This window comes from Onychostoma macrolepis, chromosome 09 (assembly GCF_012432095.1).
Source record: "Onychostoma macrolepis isolate SWU-2019 chromosome 09, ASM1243209v1, whole genome shotgun sequence".
Lineage (NCBI taxonomy): Eukaryota > Metazoa > Chordata > Actinopteri > Cypriniformes > Cyprinidae > Onychostoma > Onychostoma macrolepis.
In genome coordinates, this window is record NC_081163.1 from 3,640,627 (window position 1) to 3,663,806 (window position 23,180).

The 23,180-nt window shown below is 35.2% G+C and overlaps 2 protein-coding genes and 1 long non-coding RNA gene across 10 annotated transcripts in view; 1 reads left to right on the forward strand and 2 right to left on the reverse strand.

Moving 5' to 3' along the window:
- The window catches only part of ifih1 (interferon induced with helicase C domain 1), a 30,575-nt gene extending 16,804 nt beyond the window's left edge, over window positions 1-13,771 (reverse strand). Inside the window, exons 1-4 of one of the 2 annotated variants that reach the window (XM_058787409.1) lie at window positions 12,452-13,771; window positions 8,777-8,945; window positions 5,790-5,975; window positions 5,492-5,548 (exon numbers count right to left, since the gene is read on the reverse strand). In XM_058787409.1, coding sequence (XP_058643392.1) covers window positions 5,492-5,548; window positions 5,790-5,975; window positions 8,777-8,945; window positions 12,452-12,889 — 850 coding nt within the window. In that variant the 5' untranslated portion in view covers window positions 12,890-13,771. The remainder of the gene's footprint in view (window positions 1-5,491; window positions 5,549-5,789; window positions 5,976-8,776; window positions 8,946-12,451) is intronic. The other variant, XM_058787410.1, reaches the window with a different exon arrangement.
- Window positions 1-23,180, forward strand: part of LOC131547112 (uncharacterized) — a 59,686-nt gene that overhangs the window by 19,504 nt on the left and 17,002 nt on the right. For 2 of the 7 annotated variants that reach the window (XR_009272843.1, XR_009272846.1), the window contains exons 5-8: window positions 5,406-5,550; window positions 5,802-5,990; window positions 17,656-17,799; window positions 19,182-19,388. This is a non-coding gene — a long non-coding RNA (uncharacterized LOC131547112). Of the gene's footprint in view, window positions 1-5,405; window positions 5,551-5,801; window positions 5,991-8,804; window positions 8,923-13,764; window positions 13,836-17,652; window positions 17,800-19,181; window positions 19,389-23,180 lie in introns of those variants that run through there. The other 5 variants (XR_009272841.1, XR_009272844.1, XR_009272845.1 and 2 more) reach the window with 4 other exon arrangements.
- Window positions 14,980-23,180, reverse strand: part of LOC131547108 (potassium voltage-gated channel subfamily H member 7-like) — a 112,835-nt gene continuing 104,634 nt past the window's right edge. The window contains exons 14-15 of the mRNA XM_058787407.1: window positions 19,208-19,385; window positions 14,980-17,931 (exon numbers count right to left, since the gene is read on the reverse strand). Coding sequence (XP_058643390.1) covers window positions 17,683-17,931; window positions 19,208-19,385 — 427 coding nt within the window. The 3' untranslated portion in view covers window positions 14,980-17,682. The remainder of the gene's footprint in view (window positions 17,932-19,207; window positions 19,386-23,180) is intronic.

Genomic DNA, 23,180 nt, shown 5'->3' on the forward strand with positions numbered 1-23,180 from the left:
ACTGAAGAAACTGCATGGCGTGTTGTACATTTTGTGCTTTGCAAATGTACGTTTCCAACAAGTTGCTATACAAGGACTACAACAATCCCAATGCCCAAATACAGTTGCAACAAATTTAGCAACTAATAAATTTTTTAATGCACACCTACAAAAAATATAGCTGTTCAGATTATAATCCAAAAACCCAGGAGTGAATTTTAAACTTTCAGTTCCTTTGGTTTTCTGGATTATTTTATAATGCCAGTTTTGGATTTATAAGTATTTTTATTATTTCATATTTTAAAAATCAGTTATAAAAACCCAAATAAAGGCCTGAAATCAAAGGAAAGAAATTAGAAATATTAATTTAATTATTATTTAAATAATAATAATTTTATTGTTTGTGCAGTATTACTTATAGCAATTAAACAAAAATGTATAAATATTTTATGCAATTTTATATTTAAATTGTAAAGTATTTAATATAGCATAGTGGTATGTGCCAACACAAAAAGAAATTAGAAATAATATTAATTAAATTAAGACTTCTATTTTAAGACAGTTAAGCACTCTTTTTTTTTTTTTTAAATAAAAAAAATATTTATTCATATTGTATGAATTATAATTACAAAGGAATTATAAAGTATATAACATGGTGGTATATGTGTTGCCTTACAGTACTGTCATTAAATGATGCAACAAAAATCTCTTAAACTCAAACCCTTCTGGTTTTTAAAGTAACTTGGTATGATATTATTATATAAACGTCTTCAAGTAACTTTTACCACAGACCTTATTTTACTTGTAGAACTGAAAAAAATCCCTAGGGATTCCATGATGAATTAGTCTTCCACATTTGCCTACAAATTGACGTCATAACTGAAGAGATTTTAGCACATTTATCTTTGGAATATACTGTCTTAAACTTTGAACACTATGAATTAACGGTTACAATTCACATTGTGAATCATTGGAAAACAGCAAGCCATTTGATAATATTGAACATCAACTGAACTCTGTGTCTTTTTTCATCTAAAGACACTCTCATTTATATGATTTTACAAGGTTAAATCACACACAAGTTCTCGGAAAGTGCTGTTTTATTCAAAGAGGTCGAAAAAGGTCATCATTCACAAAGGAATGCATTAAATCGTGAATTATATTGAAGTTATCAGTCAATAGTAAGTCAAGCTCGCAGGCAGCGCCGACCTTTTCCAACCTTGGCTGTTTGATTTACGAAACTGACTTTAGTTTAAGGAATTCATTACACAAGAAGGAAACAAGGAAGCAACAAATCAGGTTCCCCAGAGCGAAAGTTCTTTTATAACTCAAGACACTTAATGGATTTCTCAGTTATGTTATGCAAGTGTTTAAGTATCAACTTCTGTCTCTGATGTTTCTCCTAAAATTCCTTAGGAGAAATAAGAACAGGCACAAATGAGATGGTTGTTGACATATAGTAAGTGTTTAGAGCTATAAAATAAATGCGGATAGCAGCTTGGAAGAATTTGAACATGTTTGTTCATATTAAAGGAATAGTTCACCCCAAAATGGAAATTTGCTGAGAATGTACTCGCCTTCTGACCATCCAAGATGTAGATGAGTTTGTTTCTTCATGGGAACAGATTTGGAGAAATGTAGCATTACATCACTTGCTCACCAATGGATGCTCTGCAGTGAATGGGTGCCGTCAGAATGAGAGTCCAAACAGCTGACAAAAACATCACAATAATCCACACCACTCCAGTACCTCAATTGACCGTTCGCAAAGAGCATGATTGACAGGCCGATCTGACCAATCATAGCGCAGAATCCTCCATCTTTCCCAACAAACAAATCAGACAGGATTAAGATTAAGTTCGGTAGACTGAAAATTTGTGTGTATTGACGTCTTTCGACGGTTGAAATAAAATACATTCTGATGTTCATTCATGCTTATTTTGTGCTTTAAGTAAATATGAAAAGACGATCGGTTCACGTATGCTGCTTGAACTGAGGCAATACACAGTGATCTTTTGCGACACATTGAAGGGCCACAAAACGGTATTTATTGTTTGAATTTTTTATAAAAATTACAACATTTTAAAGCTGAGACCTGTGAGAGTGGCATTGTTTGTCGGACATAGCAACAGTAACTAAGGAGGGCGAGTTTTTGCGAAGGGTCAACTTGTGAAGCCAAAAGCTGTGTATTTGTAAGAAACAAATCCATCATTAAGGCGTTTTAACTTCAAACTGTTGCTTACGGCTGAATTTGAAATACGAGTCTATAATCCACACTATTGCTTTCTCCAGTGAAGTTGTCTCATGTGAATCAGGAGAGAAATATGCACAGATCAAGCACCGTTTACAAGCCAAATATGTCAGTGGTTTTGGTGTGATTTGTGTTTTTTTTTTTTTTATGTGAAAGGACAACAGGGGATGGACTTTTTCACTGGAGGAAGTGTTATTGTGGATTTTGGACTCATATTATGGCCAAAAGCAATGGTTTGAAGTTAAAAAATTATGATAGAATTATTTCTTACAAACACACAGATTTTGGCTTCTCAAGACATTAACTGATAGACTGGAGTGGTGTGGATTATTGTGATGTTTTTATCAGCTGTTTGGACTCTCATTCTGATGGCACCCATTCACTGCAGAGCATCCATTGCTGAGCAAATGATGGAATGCTACATTTCTCCAAATCTGTTCCCATGAAGAAACAAACTCATCTACATCTTGGATGGCCTGAGGCTGAGGACATTTTCAGCCAATTACTCTTTGTCTAGTAGAAAGGAAAAAATATGAATAAAATCTCCATTGTGATTTTTCTTTCCTATGGGTCGTGTCCTTCCTGATTATGTCTTCATGAAGTAATGCAGTGAACTGGTGGATCTCCACCCTCTTCGACTGTCAGCATATGGAACATGTTTTCAAGACTAATGTGCCTGAGGGTCATCGAGGAGATTCACGTCACTATCATTTATTTGCAGTCTAATGCACTTAACCATTTGGTTTTTAACAAAATGCATGTGAATTTTACTGGTCTTGTAAACATGCCATGGTGGTTTTCTGAATGGACGTCAGTTGGTGCGACTCATATTTTATGTGCTAACAGGAAACTCGGACTGTTTATAATTCTCTGACAATATGACATTCCTAGAGAAGTCATCAATCTGGATGAGCTGTTTATGAACAAGTGCAATAGCTGAAGGATATGTTAACAGCATTTTTGGCAGAAGGATAGAATGCACTAAACAAATAATTAAAATGTGGTCGACAGTCACGTGCATTCAGGAAATTACTCCTGCTGAGAATGTCCTGGAAGAAGCACCTGAAGTGGTTAGCGAGTGAATGAATCCGTGCATGAGTTTTGAGTTTTGTCTCAAAACATAATTTAACATAATTTATTTTATTTTATTCTAATTTAAATTAATTTGAAATGTGTAATAATTATTATATACATACTTGCATACATAATAATTACATATATGTAATAATTATTACATAAATATTTTAATGCATGCTTTATTGCATTTTCTATTTTTTTATTTTGATTTATTTTGACGGACAGTGGACAGTAATGTGTCTCTGTAAATATATGTGTAATTTTAAAGTATTCTAATTTAATATAATATAATTTGAAATGTATAGTAATTAGAGAGTAACGAGTCCATGCATTCATTTTTAGATGCAGCGTTTGCATTTTGCTTGCTAGTTGTCTTTGCAGTGTATATTTGAGGCAATACAAGGGCTCAGTGATATTGAATATTTATAATTTGTTGCAATGATTATGCTAGCAGTATCATTATTTTAATGCATGTTTTATTTTAATTTAAAATGGACAGTTTAATTTGAAATGTGTAGTAATTAGTACTAGTAATGAATCTGGGCAAACTTGTTACTTTACTCTTGCCATTTGCCTCTGCAATGTATATTTGGGGCAATACTAGGGCTCAGTGATCTACTGAATATTTATGATATATTTAATGGTTATGCTAGCAATATCATGATTTTAATGCATTTTTTATTTTATTTTGTTTGTATTTTATTTTGAAATGGAAACTTGTAGTGTGAAATGTATAGTAATGATTGATTAATAAATGCATGCTGCAGTTCCATTACTTGCATTGCATGCTATTTGTCTTTGCAATATATATATTGAGGCAATACTATGGCTTATTTATATATTGAATGCTTATAATATATTTGCAGTTAATATGCTAACAATGTCATGATTTAAATGCATGTTTTATTTAGCCATTCACAAATGCATCTTTCCTCCTTTCAAACACACGTCCTCTCTCTCCTGCAGACCATGACGACTCGTTCTTGATCACTTCAATATGCACTCAGACAAAGCCTCATGCTAGCAGCAGGGCTTAGTCTGGAAAAGGCGTCTTTGCTGAAATCCGAGTGGAAATATTCCCTGGATGTGACGATGATTTAGCACTTTATTGAGGAGATGGGACAGGCAAATTTTTTGCGGCCATGGGGAAAGTATCACATGTGGAGCTCTAACAAAACCACAGAGAATCTGACCTCTGAACACAACTAAGCCATTCTTTTCCATATGTTATATAATAACACTATGAAAATAATTTCCCAACAGTTAATTGCTTGCAGGAGCATTTCTTAAGCAAAGGCTGGATTATGGGTCATTATGTATTGTACAAAAGAATGAACAGTTATGCTAAAATGTCAAATGGTTTAAAGAAAGTGTTTTATTTCCTTTCAAACAATGAACTGGACAATAAATTATTGAAGGTACAATTAAAGAACTTGACCACTATTAAATCAGGGTTAATATTCATAATGCTGTTAAATAGGGTTGTGTGTTACTTAATTCAGTTACGACTTGTTTCACTTTTTGACTAGTGGATTTCCATGGCTTTTCCAGATGTTCCTCATTATTGATTAATGTGTTAAGCAAACTTCATAAAATAGGGACTGGGGCCGGTTGCATAAACTGTTTAGACTAGTCTTAAAAAGTTAGTCACCTATTTTTTTTTTTCTTCAAGACTGGTCATAACTTTTTAAATTCAGTTATGAAAAGGTAGATTGGTCTTATTTGTATTGGAAAATCGAGACTGATTACCCCTTGGCAACTGCTAGTTTCTTGATTTATTTTACTTTCATTAATTAGAATTTTTCATGCATTTTTCCATTTTAATTTAAACTATTTTAATTTAATACTTATTCTAAATTTAATGTAAAATGTACAGTAATTAATTGCAATTGTCTGTAACGGGTATTTTGTTTAATTGATACTCAGAAATTGAATTTAAAAGGCAATTCTTAATTCAAATCTGAGTGAATGGCACACAACCCTCCTATTTTTAAAAATGTTTTAGAGATTGGATTAATTAGTTCAGAGCTGAGAATAACTAGAAACTATACTACAGAAAATTTGTAATTCAACTAATGCTTTTATGCATCTTTTACAGTACACTAATTGCTGGGACTGCAACAAACAACGGGGACCATTGACTCCTGAATGATTTGCAGATGCATGGAAGTCAAGTGACTGTACCTGATGGATCATCATCCTCTGCGAGATCTTCCTCCTCACCTTTGTACATTTCGATCTCTGTAAGTGAATAAATGTGCTGCTGTTAGTTTGGTTTGAGCCACAGAAGATTTAAAACACTGTATTTGCATTGCGTTGTATTTGCATTGCACATTTTGCATTGTGTTTGTCCAGGCTTTGATGTTTTTTCTAGATAAATCAATCAGTCCAATAATACAAAGAATAGTAGTTGATCATGTTTATGGCAGGGTTGTCTATAAGTGTACTATGACTTGTGAAAGAGCAAGCTTCAGATAATCACCTTCATTGTCAGCAGATGCACCCAGACCGCTGCTGTCCACACTGCTGTCCAGATCCTCTGACAGAAGCGAGCTGTTCGCTGAGAGAACGGGAGGGAGAGACGGCATAGAGCCGTCCATGTTAGTCTCTGTTGCAGCAGCCGAGCACGACTGTTCACCCTCCTCAACAGTCTCGACTGACATGGCCTCTGAAACACACACAGGTAATTAATACAGTTAAATCCACAGTAACTCTCCTTATGCATAATACACAGAATATCTGTCAAGCAACTACGGTCGAAACCAAACCATATAACTTAATGTCTCAAAAGAATGATGTTAAATGACCCGTGCATCATCTGTTTCTGGAAACCAAGAAATTATTTCTTAAAAAGCAGCAACAAAGAGCATGACCAGTGTAGTCTAAATATTATACCATTATTGTAATAGTTATCAAGAGCCTTTACTAAATTGCAAAAATTACTTTTTTAGAAATTAAGAACTGTTACTGTATTGTGTAATTTATATGAGAACATTAATATACACTACTGGTTATGTTCCACAAGACCTAAAAGTAGCTGCCATCACCCCTATCCTACCCCTACAATTTTAGACCAATTTCAAACCTCCCTTTTGTTGCTAAAATACTTGAGAAGGTAGTTGCAGCACAACTGCAGTCTCATTTAGAGAAACATAATCTTTATGAGCAGTTTCAATCTGGCTTCCGTCCCTCTCACAGTACAGAAACAGCACTTTTAAAAGTGGTTAATGATCTCCTTAAGGTTTCTGATTCAGGTGCCCACAGTATCCTGGTTCTCCTTGATCTGAGTGCAGCTTTTGATACTGTTTGTCACTCTATACTTCTTTCTCGACTATCTGCTATAGGTATCAATGGTGCTGTTCTTCAGTGGCTAACATCATATCTATCGGATAGACAGCAATTTGTTAGGATAGATAAGAATCGATCTTGGACTGCCACTATTTCCCGTGGTGTACCCCAAGGTTCCGTACTTGGTCCACTTTTATTTCTCATTTACGTGCTGCCACTGGGTCAGATCATCAGACGTCATGGTCTCAATTTTCATAGTTACGCTGATGATATTCAAATCTATTTTACAGTTCAACCAAGCTCAGTCCCCCCCCCCCCCAAAAAGTTGTTTTGTGTCTTCAAGAACTTAAAACCAGGATGTCAGATAACTTTTTACAAGTAAATGTTGACAAAACTGAAATCCTGCTAGTTGGCTCTAAATCTCAGAGCTCCTCCCAGCATGACATCTTCATAGATATCGATGGTGTCCAGATTAGGCCCTCAACAACTGTGCAAAATTTGGGAGTGTTGTTTGACTCTGCGCTATGCTTTGATTCACACATTGGTCAGATTGTTAAATCATGCTTTTACCCACTGCGAAATATTGTCCGTATACGTCCCTCACTTAATTTTGCAGATGCTGAAACTATTATTCATGCTTTTATAACCTCTAGATTGGACTACTGTAACTCCTTATATAGCGGCTTACCTGTTATTAAGTTATTAATCGTCTCCAAATGGTACAAAACTCTGCTGCTCCAGTCCTTACATTTAATAAAAAATCTGCACATATCACTCCCATCCTCCACCAACTTCACTGGCTTCCTGTGCACAAACGTATTCAGTTCAAACTCTTAGTTTTAGTTTATAAGGCCTCACACCTCAATACCTAGTCGAGTTAGTGCAACCATATGTTCCTGCACGGACTCTCAGATCTAGCAATGATAACTTGTTTGAGTTAAACTCTCTACGGTGGGTGGCAGAGCTTTCTGTATTATGGGCCCTAAGCTATGGAATAAGCTGCCCCATAATGTTCGTGCTGCCTCCTCTCTTCAGACCTTTAAGTCTCAACTTAAAACTCATCTATTCACTTTGTTCTCTAAATAACTCTTCTGCCTCTCTGTTTTTCTTTTCATCAACTTTCATCATATGATTGCGAGACCTCTTGTTGTTAATTAATTGTAGTTCCTTGTTGTCAACACTTGTATGTATGATTGTTTCTTCTGATTGTTTGGTGTATTATGTTTGCCAATTGCTTGTATTACTTTGTAAAGTTACTTTGGGTTCTTGAAAGGCGCTATAAAAATAAAACATTATTATTATTATTATTATTATTATTACTACTGTTCAAAAGTTTGGGGTCAGTAAGATTTTTAATGTTTTTGAAAGAAGTATCTTCTGCTCACAAAGGCTGCATTTATTTGATTAAAATTACAGTAAAAACAGTAATATTGTGAAATATTACTAGTCTAAAATAACTGTTGTCTATTTTAATATAATTTAAGATGTAATTTATTCCTGTGATCAAAGCTGAATTTTCAGCATCATTACTCCAGTCTTCAGAGTCACATAATCCTTCAGAAATCATTCTAATATGCTGATTTACTGCTCAAGAAAAATTTCTGATTATTTTCAGTGTTGCTTAATATTTTTATGAAAGACATTTTTTTCAGGATTGATTAATAGAAAGTTCATAAGAACAGCATTTATCTCACTTTTACTTTTGATTAATTTAGTGCACCCTTGCTAAAATAAAGTAGCTTCTTACTGACCTCCAACATTTAAACAGTAGTGTTTTTTTTTTTTTAAATACTATATAATTTGCAAAGAATACATAAGAATTTTAAGGTAGGTCAAATTACTTTGCTGTTTCACAAACGTACCAAAAAACATTTAAGGAACTGGAATTAAGTGGATTTCCCATTCTTAGTTCCCCAGTAGAAACACGTCAAGTTTCTTAAGAACATTTGAAACATATCCTGATGAATCAATCTCAAGATGATCATCTTTTGTAAGAGCTGGTTTGTTCTCAGGTTTATACAGAAACTAACAGTGGGGTATCCAGTCTAAACAACAGAGTGATGTTTGACCACTGCTGCTTTCCTGTTTTTCTAAGAGAGCCTGTGGCAGCTTGATGAAATTCTTTATCAGTTGCTGGAGATGATTTGTGCAGGAAGCTTTAGTGCTGCATATGAGCCTCACCGTCCTCATTACACGGCTCTCCCCGCAGCTCGCGCACCAGCTCGTGGTGCTCCGTGTCCTCCAGAGCCTGAAGGAATTTGGAAAACCAGCCAGCTTCATTTTTCACCAGTCTTTTCAGGAGGAGCCGAGCGCCACCTATGTTCCCCTGATTCTCTGTGAGTTTCATAATCTGCCAGAGTCATAATGAACAAATAGTTCATGCGTTTAATATGAGTGACAAGAGGGAAGAACCAATAGAACAATGCTGACAAACACTAGAGAGACGAAATGACAAAGAGGCACACAGGCCGGTTAGTTAAAGGGATAGTTCACCCAAAAATGAAAATTTGATGTTTATCTGCTTACCCCCAGGGCATCCAAGATGTAGGTGACTTTGTTTCTTCAGTAGAACACAAACAAAGATTTTTAACTCAAACCGTTGCAGTCTGTCAGTCATATAATGCCAGTCAATGGGCACACAATCTTTGGGAGAAAAAAAACACATGCACAGACAAATTCAAATTAAACCTTGCGGCTCGTGATGATACATTGATGTCCTAAGACACGAAACGATTGGTTTGTGCGAGAAACTGAACCGTATTTATATATTTTTTTACCTCTGATAAACCTCAATGTCCGACTGTCACAACATCCGGTGCGTGACGCGTCAACCTGCTCTGGCACATAGATATATATACATAGATGCCTCGTTAGCGACGGTTTCTATGAGCCGCGATACGTAAGGTCTATGTATACATCTATGTTCCAGAGCCGGTGATGCGTCACACGCCGGATGTTGTGGATGAGCTCAGGATGGTTGGACATTGCGGTGTCTCAGAGGTAAAAATGTATATAAATACTGTTCAGTTTCTCGCACAAACGGATCGTTTCGTGTCTTAGGACATCAATGTATCGTCACAAGCTGCAAGGTTTAATTTGGATTTGTGTGTGCATTTTTTTTTTCTCTCAAAGATTGTGTGCCCATTGACTGGCATTATAGGACTAACAGACTGCAGCCGTTTGAGTTAAAAATCTTCGTTTGTGCTCTACTGAAGAAACAAAGTTACCTACATCTTGGATGCCCTGGGGATAAGCAGATAAACATCAAATTTTCATTTTTGGGTGAACTATCCCTTTGATCTCAATATGGGTCATTCGTGATATGCAGACATTTTTGAATTCTTAACTTTCATTCAATCTTTTTTTTTTTTTTTTTTTTGTTATTTGTAATTTTTAAAAGTATTTATATAAAAGGCTATGTTCAGAAATGTTCTTTGTTCAAGCTTAGACACGTCACCTTTAATTAATTATAATAATTATTAAAGTATAATAATTTATGAATATTAAATAAATAAATATAAATTATTATATATAAATATTATAAATATAAATATAGTATCGTATATTACATGCAGTGTATAACAATATATTAATTACTAGTATTAGTAGAATATTAAATGAGATGTAATTATTAATAATCATTATTAATATGATTAATAATAGTATTATATGCATATATACGCATTGTGTGTGTGTGTGTGTGTATATATATATATATATATATATATATATATATATATATATATATATATATATATATATATATATATATATATAAATTATCTCACAAAAGTGAGTACACCCCTCACATTTCGCAACCATTTTAGTATATCTTCTCAAGGGACAATACTATAGAAATGAAACTTGGATATATATTTAGAGTAGTCAATGTGCAGCTTGTATAGCAGTACGGATTTACTGTCCTCTGAAAATAACTCAACATACAGCCATTATTGTCAAAAAAGCTGGCAACAAAAGTGAGTACACCCTATGTGAAAACAGCTATACGTCGTTTAACCATGCAAGGCCACATGTCCTATTCATCATGTTCATGTTTTTTTCTGCTTCACAGGACCATACAAATTTTTGTATCTTTTATTAAAATTTGGTGCTTTGAGTACAATTCTCTCGTACTGACCACTGGATGTTCAACATGGCACCTCATGGTAAAGAACTCTCTGAAGATTTGAGAATTAGAATTGTTGCTCTCCACAAAGATGGCCGAGGCTATAAGAAGTTCGGTAACACCCTGAAACTGAGTTACAGTACAGTGGCCAGGGTCATACAGAGGTTTTCCAAGACGGGTTTCACTCGGAACAGGCCTCGCAAGGGTCGATCAAAGAAGTTAGGTCCTCGTGCTGTGCATCAGGTGCAGAAGCTGGCTTCAAAAAACAGATGCATGAGTGCTGCCAGCATTGCTTTAGAGGTTGCAGAAGTGGAAGGTCAGCTTGTCAGTGCTCAGACCATACGCCGTACACTGCAAAAAGTCGGTTTGCATGGCCGTTGTCCCAGAAGGAAGAATCTTCTGAAGTTGGCTCACAAAAAAGCCTGCAAACAGTTTGCTGAAGACAACCTGTCCAGGAGCATGAATTACTTATTATTGTAAAACAGGCCTGAGGTTATTAGCCCCGCCCGGCCAGTTTAAAGCACTGGCTCCGACAGTGGAAAAGACCTGAAAAAACGTATCCTGCGTCCCAATGTGCATACTATCCACCCTATCTGCCCTAAATAGTACTGCAAATTACTAATGTCACATAGAATTTAGGATGGATAGTATGCACATTGGGACGCAGGCTTAGCCTCTTCGCTAATTAGCACACAATATACCATTGGTATACTACTTCTGCCGCCTCACCGGAAGTTTTACCCACGTTCTTTTTTACAGTAGCGCCCCCTGGAAACCTGTGGATTCATTCAAATGTGTGCCTTTTTATTGTCTGAGTCACTTATCAAAAGTTGCTAGAAGTTGCCAAATAAATTTTAAAAATTGCTAAATTTGTGGCTAGGTGCTTTTGGAAGAAAAAGTTGCTAGGGTAGGGTGAAAAGTTGCTAAATTTAGCAACAAAATTGCTAAGTTGGCAACACTTTCCAGCAACAACCTGCGCAGCTAGAGGCAGTGCTAGATAACAATGGTGCCCCTACAAAATATTGACACTTTGGACACAGTTTTGACATGTTCACTAAGGGTGTACTCATTTTTGTTGCCAGTTATTTGGACAATAATGGCTATACGTTGAGTTATTTTTAGAGGACAGTAAATTTGTACTTCTATACAAGCTGCACATTGACTACTCTAAAATATATCCAAGTTTCATTAGTGTAGTATTGTCCCTTGAGAAGATATACTAAAATTGTTGCTGAAATGTGTTGGGTGTACTCACTTTTATGAGATACTGTATATATATATATATATATATATATATATATATATATATATAATATATATAAAAGTATATATTAATATAAACAATAATTGTTGTTGTTGTTATTATATTGCAGTTAAGTATATCACTACTAATAACATTTTATTGAATTGTGAGTTTAATATTTTATCTAGTATGTCAGAGCCACATCAGTAACTCAAATCCATAATTTATAGCACATCTGTTTCTGTTTGGTTTATAGCGCCCTCTACTGATGATGATGATGATTTTTACATGACTATCTATATATATCTATAGTTGTAATATACACTTTTTTTGTCACCCTCTGTGACGTAATATATTTACTTTAAGTCCCCCTAATTTTTTAAGTGAATATTTCATTATTTTAACAACAAAATGAATGAATGAGACCCTGGAGCACAAAACCCCATCCCACAGTGTGGGCCCCCTGATCTGATGTAAGATTACTGACATTCTCCTGGTCCTCCTGCGTCAGGAGCCCCAGCGCGCGGCAGTGCGCGCACACGTCTGCGGTCTTCATGTTGACCAGCGTGAGCTGCAGGAGGTCGATCAGCCGGACGCAGCTGTCGTTCTCGGTCTCCTCTGTGGGCTCCGGTGGGCTGTTCAGCACGTACTTTGCGGCGTGTTTGCACCCGACGGTCTCCAGCGCGGTGATCAGCTCTCTCGACCATCCCTGTTCGCAGTTTTTAGACTGAATAATCTCGTCAATCAGAAGTGCCGCGGCGCTTATGTTCCCCTGCTCACGAAACTTGGCTTTAATCCGGTCCTTTCGATCCGGTTCGAGGAAGTGCAGCAGATCCAGAAGCGGCTCGACCTGAACGAGTCGCTTCAGTCTGTCTCTGAAACAGTCCAGAATGTGTCGCGTCTCTGCGTCCTGATCGCAGCTCATGTTGATAAGATATCGCTGGAAAGATCAGCAGAAGTTCTGCCAGAATTCACCGATCCCGTTTATCAGAGCCGACGGACCCGTGATCAGTTTCCCCGGACCTGTTTACTTTCGGTTTCGTTTCTCGTCTTGGTTTTCAAACGTAATCAGTCAGATATGCGATGCGTCTCACTAACATTGTCACCATTAGAGCCAAATAAATGAAGAAAAACACATTTATTGAAATACATTTATTTATTCATAGAGCGACGGCTTTGCAGCCATATAAAAATATATACACTAACACTTTTCTGCAATTTTAACCCTGGAGAACCCACGGGGTCAAATTTGGCCGCTGTTAATTGCTGCTACCCAAAATTAACAAAAAAAAAATGTTTTGTCAAATTTAACTTCAAAAGCCCAGAGTGCCACTTCTGGCCCCTGCATAGAGACACCTAGTGGATGAATATTGAACTCACAAGTGCCAGAGTGGTAGTAACAAGATGGCTGACCACATGCTGTTTTGTTGAGCTGGAAACCTACCCAAACAAAATCGTCTTCTCAGCAAACCAGCGGTTGGTAAAATTGTGTATTTTTGTTAATCTATTTAGTATTAGCTTGCAGAATGCCTAGAAGTACGTTTTATATAATTTTTGGATAAATTAGCAACTCTGAGCTAGTTAAAAAAACAATGGGCCAAAAATGACCCTCTGGGTGTATGGGTTAAAAAAATGTGGGGTCAAAAATGACCCTTTGGTTCTTTGAGTGACTTCATTGGAGAATGGTGACAGTCCTGTATTTGGCTAAAGCCTTGAAATAAATTCATTTGTATAATATATTTTACCAAGTTACCTCAGTAGTACAGGGCCAGAGACTAATAAAGTAGTATATCTTTTCAGGGAGTATGGCCGCTCCCTTTTCAGGACAGGGAAAGCAACAGAGAAAGATCACTGTAAGACAAGTATTGGAGCAACTTGAAGCTGATGATAGTGACTTTGGCCCTGAATTGGACAGCGATAGCGATTCTGATGAATTGTTTCAACCGCATGAAAGTGATGGCGGTGAATCTTCTGCCCAAGACAGTGACTCGTCCAATGACTCGTCCAGCGATGAAGATGTGCCGTCTGCCGAGACTGCTAGCCCACAGATGGAGCCAAATCGTGCCGCAAAAACTTACAATTGGCGAAAGAAAGGCTTTGAGTTGCCTGACGTGAACTTTCAAGGTGAACAGTTTGAGTCGTACCAGGATGCCACGACAGACACGCCACTGGTTTACTTTCGATGCTTTGTTTCCCTTGATATGTTGGAAAATATTGTTGAGAATACCAATCAACACAGTGTTCCATTGGCCAAAGTGTTTGTACATTTGAAATCCAGTTCTAACATGCAACAAATAAAGCAAAAAAAAAAACATTGTTAAATGTAGCTGTGTGGTTGACTGATTATTTTCCTAAATTTAAAATAGTTTGCATTGACAGTGTTTGTTATTGTGATTCTTTGAAATGATACGCCTAAAGCCCAATGGGTCAAATTTGGCCCTAATCCTAAAATAGGGAATAAAGGGTTAAAATTGAAAAAGTGGATATTTTTGTGTTCAGTGAACTTATAGCAGTAATTTAATGCATAGTTCATAATTTTCCAAATACGAAAAGGGTTCTTGGGTTCTCCAGGGTTAAATAACAAATAAACACTAGATGGAGACAGAATACATTGTGCCAAACTGGTAAACAAAACTTCCTACGTTCATAATATAATTTCAAGTTGAATTCTAGTTACTTCTGTAAAAGGCTGTGTTCAGAAATATGCTCTGTTTGAGCTCAGACACTTTTTAAAATTTAATAATAATTGAAAATATATAAAAAATTCTAAATGCTAAAATAGCATTTCATATAGACAAGCAGGTGTTTATAGAAGTGCTGTGATTTTTGTTGCTGTTCAGGGTTTATTTTTCACCGGTGACCATCAAATTTTTATTCATGAGTATTCATTTTATAATTTATATTTAATATTTATATATATATATATACATTTTTTTAATACTTATTCTTTAAACAAATAATTTTGACTCATTAAACAGCCACAGGAACAACAGTAAGCTCAAAACTGATGTGCATTCCTTTTATTTATATACTTGTTTATACAGTTAGTCAAAAGTCATCGCCTAAAGTAAATGCATCAAATATATATATAATAAATAAATCTTTAAATAACAGACACATTCAAAACACCTGTAGAATATTGCGGTGTACAAACTATACAGTGCAAACTATAAAAAACATGTCAGTCCAAGTGAAACATTGGGATAAAAAGTGAAAGTGTTACGTGCAAACGTTTGCAGTTTTAATAACAGTTTTTAATATGTCCAAACAAAACAAAACAAAATGCCTCCTCTGCTTCTGGCTGTCTTCAATATGATTGTTATGCAGCAAACGCCACATATAAATACAATTAAATTACTGAATTAAAGATAAAGAGGCATACATACACTCATACACACTCACACATTCATGCAGAGGTTGGTGATATTTATTATAAGGGCATGGAGCCATGTGCAGATATCATCCCTTCATACAGAAATGAATGATATTCCAGGGAGATTTAATGCATTTATCTGCAGATTTGATATTTGTTTGCAAGTGACGATTTTTAATTTGACATGTTTCTGTGCAATTTACTAGATTGTTTGCTTGTAATCCAAAATACAGTATTCTGCAGTGACATATAAAAATAAACATAAATAAAATAGCTCACATCAAAGCTGTAACTTTGAAATCAAGCTGCGAAATCTTGAGAAAGTATTTCACGAAAGTGTTTATTGCACATAAAAAAAACCTCCAGTATATTACTGGGTATAAATATATATTTTTAGGTATAAACTAATATTACAGAAAAAGAAAACAGATGCAAAAACTTCCCCTCAGATGATGTTAGGCAGTGAATATTACAATCTTTTCAACACAAATCAATCAGCAAATCAACCCTTTAGACGAGAAACAGGAGTGTAAAGATCCAGTGTTTTATCATTATTGCTAGCAGGATGTGTGACAGAAGCTTCTCTAGACTAAATATTTGGAAAACAAAGTGATTTTGTTGTAAGAAGATTTTGAATGAAGCCAACATTAGTGTAGCTTTTTTACCAGAAGTTGATAAATATTCTATTATGCATATATATTCATACTTTAGCTACATATGAGGCTAACATGTGCTTTGCAAACAGTGGCATATCACAAAAATGAGCAGTGACATCATACATGAATGCTTGTTGTGTTTGTGCTCCGCTACGATATTTTCTGTGCATCTGTTTCAGTAATAGTTGATAGTTTTGAGTGTCTGATTCATTATTTCTCACATTTGTGACTCCAGTGTAAATACAGTTTTGCTGCATTAAAAGGTATGTTTGTATTCCATATTATTATTACACATGTGGCCGTATTGTACACCAGTGCTTACAAAGAAGCTGCTCAATGTCATTGTTTTATGTCGTGCAGAGTTTGATTCAAGCTAGCATGACCATGTGCAAATAAACCTAGTCAATTAGAGAGGAGTGCATTCGGTGATTAGCTCTGAAACATGCTGACATACAGTAAACCTGCTTCCCAGTATGTTGCAGAAAACATGCAACACGTAAAACCTTCAGCCATGCGTCTCTTTTCATTTAATAGAGGGGTATCATGTATGTACATGGCAGCTAAGCACGATTCCAAAAAATTTAATTGAATAAAAAAAATGCAAACAAACCAATAAATTGCTACAGTGAGGTCCAAAACTGAGAAAATACTGAAAACCTTTTATATATGAAATTTTATGATGTCAATTAATTTACATCAATATTAATAAATGAATAAAAATTCACATTTATGTGCATGCTGCAATTTAACTTTTCAAATTAACCCAAAATATTTTGTAACATAATGTTTAATTCTAGTGCACTAAAATGTACTAAATTAGACAATAATGCAAATAAATAAAAATAAAATTATTAAATTAATATATTTAATTAAAAAAAAGAATTCTAAATAAATATAATAATTTTTACTAGTGGGGTCCAAAACTCAAAGCACTTTGAAAATTAAAAATTTCCATTCTCTAAATTTACATATGAAACTTGGATATAAAATGAACTGAATGAATAAAAATGAACATTTATATATATTTATTTGTGTGTGAGTGTGTGTGTGTATGGCAATTTTGGTTTGCTACAGTTTGACATGTTTGCAGTTTTTTTTAATAATGTCATCAACTGAAATTCTATTTTTGTCAAATTAATGTTTTATTTTTAAAATATATTCAAAATATTTTGTATAACATACTGTTTAATTGTGGTGAAACACGCTTTATTAGAAAATAATGCAAAAAAAACAAACAAATAAAAATTAATAAGTGGACTAAACTGTATAGTATGTAGTTCCACAGGGTTCTGCAAATCGAAGTGTAAAGTGTCATTATTATAATTTAGAATGATAATGATAAAACAGGGAAGAGATTCTGCCAGTATGTTATATTAACCACCATCAATGTCCTGAGTCTCACACTAGTGTAAAAGTGTGCAGAACACATGTATGTGGAAAAGTGTCCAAGACACTCCAAGAAATGTCTTTGACTTCCTGAAAACGGAAGTGTTGTCCAGGAATCCGTTCTAAATCTTCCCCGACAGCATCGAGGAGCGTAGGGCAGGAAAAGGAAGAAGAAGCAAATGTACAGGCGAGAGCCAGCAGTGAATCCTAAGTTGTACTAGTATTAAAGTTTTGGCCAGTGCCTGTATTTAAAACATCCTTTATGCCTCCAAGTAGGTGTGGAAGAGCTGTGGGACATCCTGGTCAGTGCAGTCCTGGATCAGACGGCAGTCTGTGGAGCTCCAGAGCAGCTGTGGTGTCTGGAAGCAGGGATCTGGACTGCTGGCGTGTCAGAGGAAGAGTCTGGCTGTTTGTGAAGCGGTACGTGGCGCTGGAGTGCTGTGAGGACTGTGTCCCGTGGCTCTGCTTTGGGTTGGAGTCCAGAAGGGCCAGACCTGACAGAGAGTCCTTGGGGTTCGGATGGATCTTTGTCATGGCCAAAATGTTAGCGACCTGTAAAAGAAGGATTTATCGCATTGTTTCTTGGTGATAATGAACATTTTGCATGTGTATTTTAGTGTTGTGCATGATTCAGAAATGTATTATTTAAATGAAATGTCTAGTCCTTAAAGCAGCCAATTATATCCTGATTTAATCAATGTGGCAGTTTTTTTTTTAGTAGTAACCTTCAGAGGAAAAAAATCTGGAAACATATGCGTTTTTTTTTTTTTTTTGTATCAGTGAGATACTATTATAATTTTTTATTAATTGTTTTTAATTTGACATTTTCAGTTTTTATTTTAATATTTGTTAAAGTTTTAGTCATTTTATTGGGAGTTTTTGTCATCATTATTATTTTTAATATGTCTATATAGTTTTATTTTTTATTTTTTGTTTATTTATGTTTTGGTTTCTAGTTATTTTAGTACATCAAGTTAAACTAAATGAAAATGAGGAATGTTTCTTTGGAAACTAGCTGAATTAAAATGAGTTAAAAAAAATTTTTCAGTAAAAAAATATATATATATATTTTATTTTATCTGTATTAACCCTGATATATATGTACTGTATAGATAACAATTAATTAATTAAAAATATCTATTTATTTGTTTATAAAATATTTAGTATCCCAACCTACTCTATATTTAGACTGACCATGACTGACCACCCAAGGCTGATATAAAATGTATGTAAAATAATGAATGTCTGCAGTAGGTGGCACTCTACAGCTGGTCATGTGATCTCATTCGAGTGTCACCATATAACACATACTTTTGTGCCAGTAAACACTTCTCAATGCTCTTAGAGAATCAGGGCATAGAATATGCACTTATTCATGCAATTATTTATAGTTTCTTACACCCTGGACCACAAAAACAGACGTAAGTATATTTAAGGTAAGAAATTTACAAAATATCTTCATGGAACATGATCTTTACTTAATGTCCTATAATGATTTTTGGCATAAAAGAAAAATGGATAATTTTGACCCATGCAATGTATTTTTGGCTATTGCTACAAATATACCCCAGCGACTTAAGACTGGTTTTGTGGTCCAGGGTCACATATATAGATGCTAAAATATTTAGCTTGCATTTTTATAACATTTGAATTATTTAAATACATATCTCAGATGCAGTGAAATAGGTTTGTTTAATGCCAAAATAAATGATTCATAAGTGAAGAAACTCTGTGTAGACCTGAAGTATGTACTGTAACTATGGACCCATCTTCATCTGAAAATAACAGTTTCTCATCTCTAGGCATGTGTCAGGATGCAGTGTGGCACCTGTGCTGTGCAGTGCTGTGGGTTGGTGGGAACAGAAGCGACGGGCTGCACTCTGATGGCGGGTCTCTTGTACTCAGGACCGGCTGTGAGGCTGCTGTAGGCCGGAGGTCCTAAACACGTCTGTCTCTGCAGCAGCTGCAGGATACTCTGAATGTCTGTCGTCATCTGACACTCTAACCTGGTGAGACAGGAATCAGAGCGCTGTGAGAAACACACATTTCGGTGTGACAATGAAAATAATTTATGCATTTTTATTTTATTCCGCAAGGCTGCATTAAATTCATCAAAAGTGACAGTAAAGACATTTATATTGTTACAAAAGATTTCTGAAAAGTATCCTGAAAAAAACGTATCACAGTCTCCACAAAAATATGAAGCAGTACAACTGTTTTCAACATTGATAATAATCAGAAATGTTTCTTGAGCCGCAAATCAGCATATTAGAATGATTTCTGAAGGATCATGTGACACTGAAGACTGGAGTAATGATGCTGAAAATTCAGCTTTACAATCACAAGAATAAATTGCATTTTAAAATATATTCAAATAGAAAACACTTAATTTAAATTGCAATAATAGTCCACAATATTGCAGCTTTACATCACAGGAATAAATCATTTTAACATATTCATATATTCACATATATTTTAAACTGTAATAATATTTCACAACATTGCTGTTTTTACTGTATTTTTAACCAAATGTAGCCTTGGTGAGCAGAAGACTATAACATTTTTTTTTTTTTTTTTTTTAAATCTTACAGACCCCAAATGACCAAAGAAATTGCATAAAGTAATCATAAAAATAGTTTGACTTGTGCGTCAAATATGGTTCCTATAGACGGTTTCATCGGGCGCACGCGCCTGGACCACAGTTGCCAAGTCCGCGTATTATACGCGACTTTGGGCTTCTTTTTTTGTAAAGTTGCGGGAAAAAATCCCTGGTCGCGGGTTGCGGTTTTTTGGGCTTATTTTAAAAAATATGGTTGCTTGTTAGGGAAATCTGACAAGCAACTTAGTTTCTTTATTTATGTTCGCCGTATTCTCCAATGCACTGATTGACACTCGGTCTGCTCGCAGTTGATAGCCAACCAGTGCAATAATATAAGTGCTGTAGCGTATTTTGCCATATGCTCCGCCCCCTCATTGGAGAAAAATCACATTCAAAAAGAACATGCGTGACGCTGTAATCCAAGCGATGATAGAAGTAGATGTAGAGGAGTGGGATGACTTTCTTTTAGCCTAATTTTTATAATGTTTTTGTAATGTATTAATTATCACGGGCTGTAATAAAAAACAAGTAGTCATATCCTAATACTTAGTAAATACATTTGGTTCGAATAGCCTGGTATAGCAAGATGTCTTAAAATGTTTTTTTTTTAAATTTATTTATTTTATTTTTTTTACATTTAAACCACATTATTAGATTACCTTTTGACTTCATGAATACACATAAATGACAGCTTAATGATTTTTTATTTGTTTATAATATTTTTAATATTATTATATAATATTTTCTTTTTAAATATAATATACATTATAATTTAATATAATATTTTATATATTTTTCTATAATATTTATGTGGCATTTCGTTTTTTATGTCATTTATTTGATACTTATGTATACATTATTTTATGGTTTTGACCTCAAAATAAAGCACCTTCCCGCTGTACATGGCTGTGGGGACGAGCAGTTTTATAGTGCTTGGAATTCTTTATAATTAATTAAAAACAAATATTACCACATTGATGGCTCAAGAAGGTGTAATTGTTCAAATAACACATTGTTTCATTTTAAAATATATATATAAAAAAATTGTAACCAAGTGTTTTTCAAGTGTAATATTTCTGTAAAGGCTAGGGACAGAAAAATGGACATTTCCATAGAATGACCCCTATATATTTTAGGCTATAAATATGTAGCTATATGTTACAGCTCCCCTTTGAAGCTCTTGTGCTTTTCTCCTTTTCCATCTCTCCAATCCTATTCTGCTCACAGGTGATTGGAGACGAGTGTTGTTCCCATTTTTGTTGTAGTTTGCTAATTTTTGTAAAATAGCTTCTGTTTTTGCTTTTCAGATAAAAGAGTGGTATCAGTTTAATATGGTATTGGTATTAATTAATTTATTGGTAATAAATAATTGATAATAAATAATATTGATGATAATACGTCATCAAAAAAATATTGGGCTTGTTTTGGGCTTGTTTTTGAAGCTGCGGTTGCTTATTTGTCTCGCGAGAGTTGGCAACTGTGGCCTGGACCTATGTTAACTTCCGGTCTGTGTTTGTTTATCGGTCTTGTTAGTGGCGCCGGCTACAAACACCGTTAAAGTTAAAGTCAGGTTGTTGTGCTGTGGGATGTGTTTCACATACATTTATTTATTTGTGGCGACCCGCCATGATATCAAAACGGACCGATTTTCCAAATGGCTTCGTTGAATAAACATGAGCACGTAACGCACGTTTAAAAATCAAAACGAGGCGCGGGTGTTTTTATATCACTGTATTTCTGAAGGACAACTGTCTTTAGAAAATGTTCGATGTCATTTTCATTTCATCTAGCAAGTTATATGCCTGATAAAGCAGCGTTTGAGAGCTCAGCGCTGCTTTGTGTAACGTACAGCCCAACAGCCGTTTCCGAGGAAACCTCTAGTTCTCCCGCTTTAAAGCGCCTCCTGCTGGCAGAGAATGAATTTGCATTTTTAATAAGTACAAGTAGTTAATCGCTGCATCTCAGTCTGTCTGATTTACGCAGCAAACATATTTTGCTTGTTATCAAAACATAATCTACTCTAGAGGGACTGTTGTTACTGATTGTATTTGGATGTTTACCGGAAGTTAAGTTAGGGCCACAAAAGCGCGCATGCGCAGTAACGGTTTGTTTGTTGCCGTTGAAACCGTCTATAGACACCAATGGGCATCAAACTTTATTGGTTTTAATTATATAATTGCAGTAAAATGATAAGTTATGTACTCTGAGCAGTGAGCCAGTTCAGCTCAGAAGAAAAGTGTATTTTACTTTATTTGATCTTATTTATATAGTGCTTCTCACAAAGTGCTATTTTCAAAGTGCTTAACAGAAAATAATACAGTTAAATACAATGAGCAATGAGCCAAGAGTTCAGATAAGAAGAAAAAGTATTTTATGTTATATTTTTATTTTATCTTAAATAGTTTCAGTAAAATGTCTTTAATTCTGTAAGGTCTTCCTTTAGCACTTCAATGAAAGGAAAATGATGCCTTAATACTGTATATGTGACTTAATGTCCACAGTTGATGTGTGTTGACTTCTGTTGTCCAGCAGGGGGAGTTCTTGCACTGATCCTGTCAGTGTTGCATGAATCTGAATACTTCTTTCCAATTCATCACTTTGCCTGCTAAACTTTCATGATGAAGTTACTGGTGATGACTTAGTTTGTAGGGCAGAATAGAGAGAGAGATGACCACAATACAACAGCATTTCTGCTCCGGTGAGGCTTCAAGCATAAAAACCATGAGCTGGCCTTTCATGAACATTTCAGAAGGGCGCTTTCATTATTAACACTCCTCAAAAATTGACACGTGAAGCTTGAGGAGGCATGTTCATTTTGCTTCCAGGTAATGGACGTATGCGGAGGGAGTATGATTAGCAGTTCAGCGGTATGATATGAGGGTTGATCAGAGTTCATCTGAAGTGTTCAATGAACCGGTGCAGGTTTAATCTGCGTGTAAGACACACCTATTCATTAAAACAGAGAGTCATTAACTAGAGCTCTCGGAAAACAAAGGAATAAGACCATCCCTCCTTTCTTGGAGTCTGCATGCTGACGATGTTCCCTCCGTCTCTCATGCGCACACAGCCCAAAACCACTCGGACTCAAAATGATTTCTTGAGCTGAATTGAATCATTAGCATTTGCAACACGAAGCATCTAATAATTTTCCATATGGAACTGAAGCTGTAATAAATCTTGTGTGCAGAAATACACAGCGTGG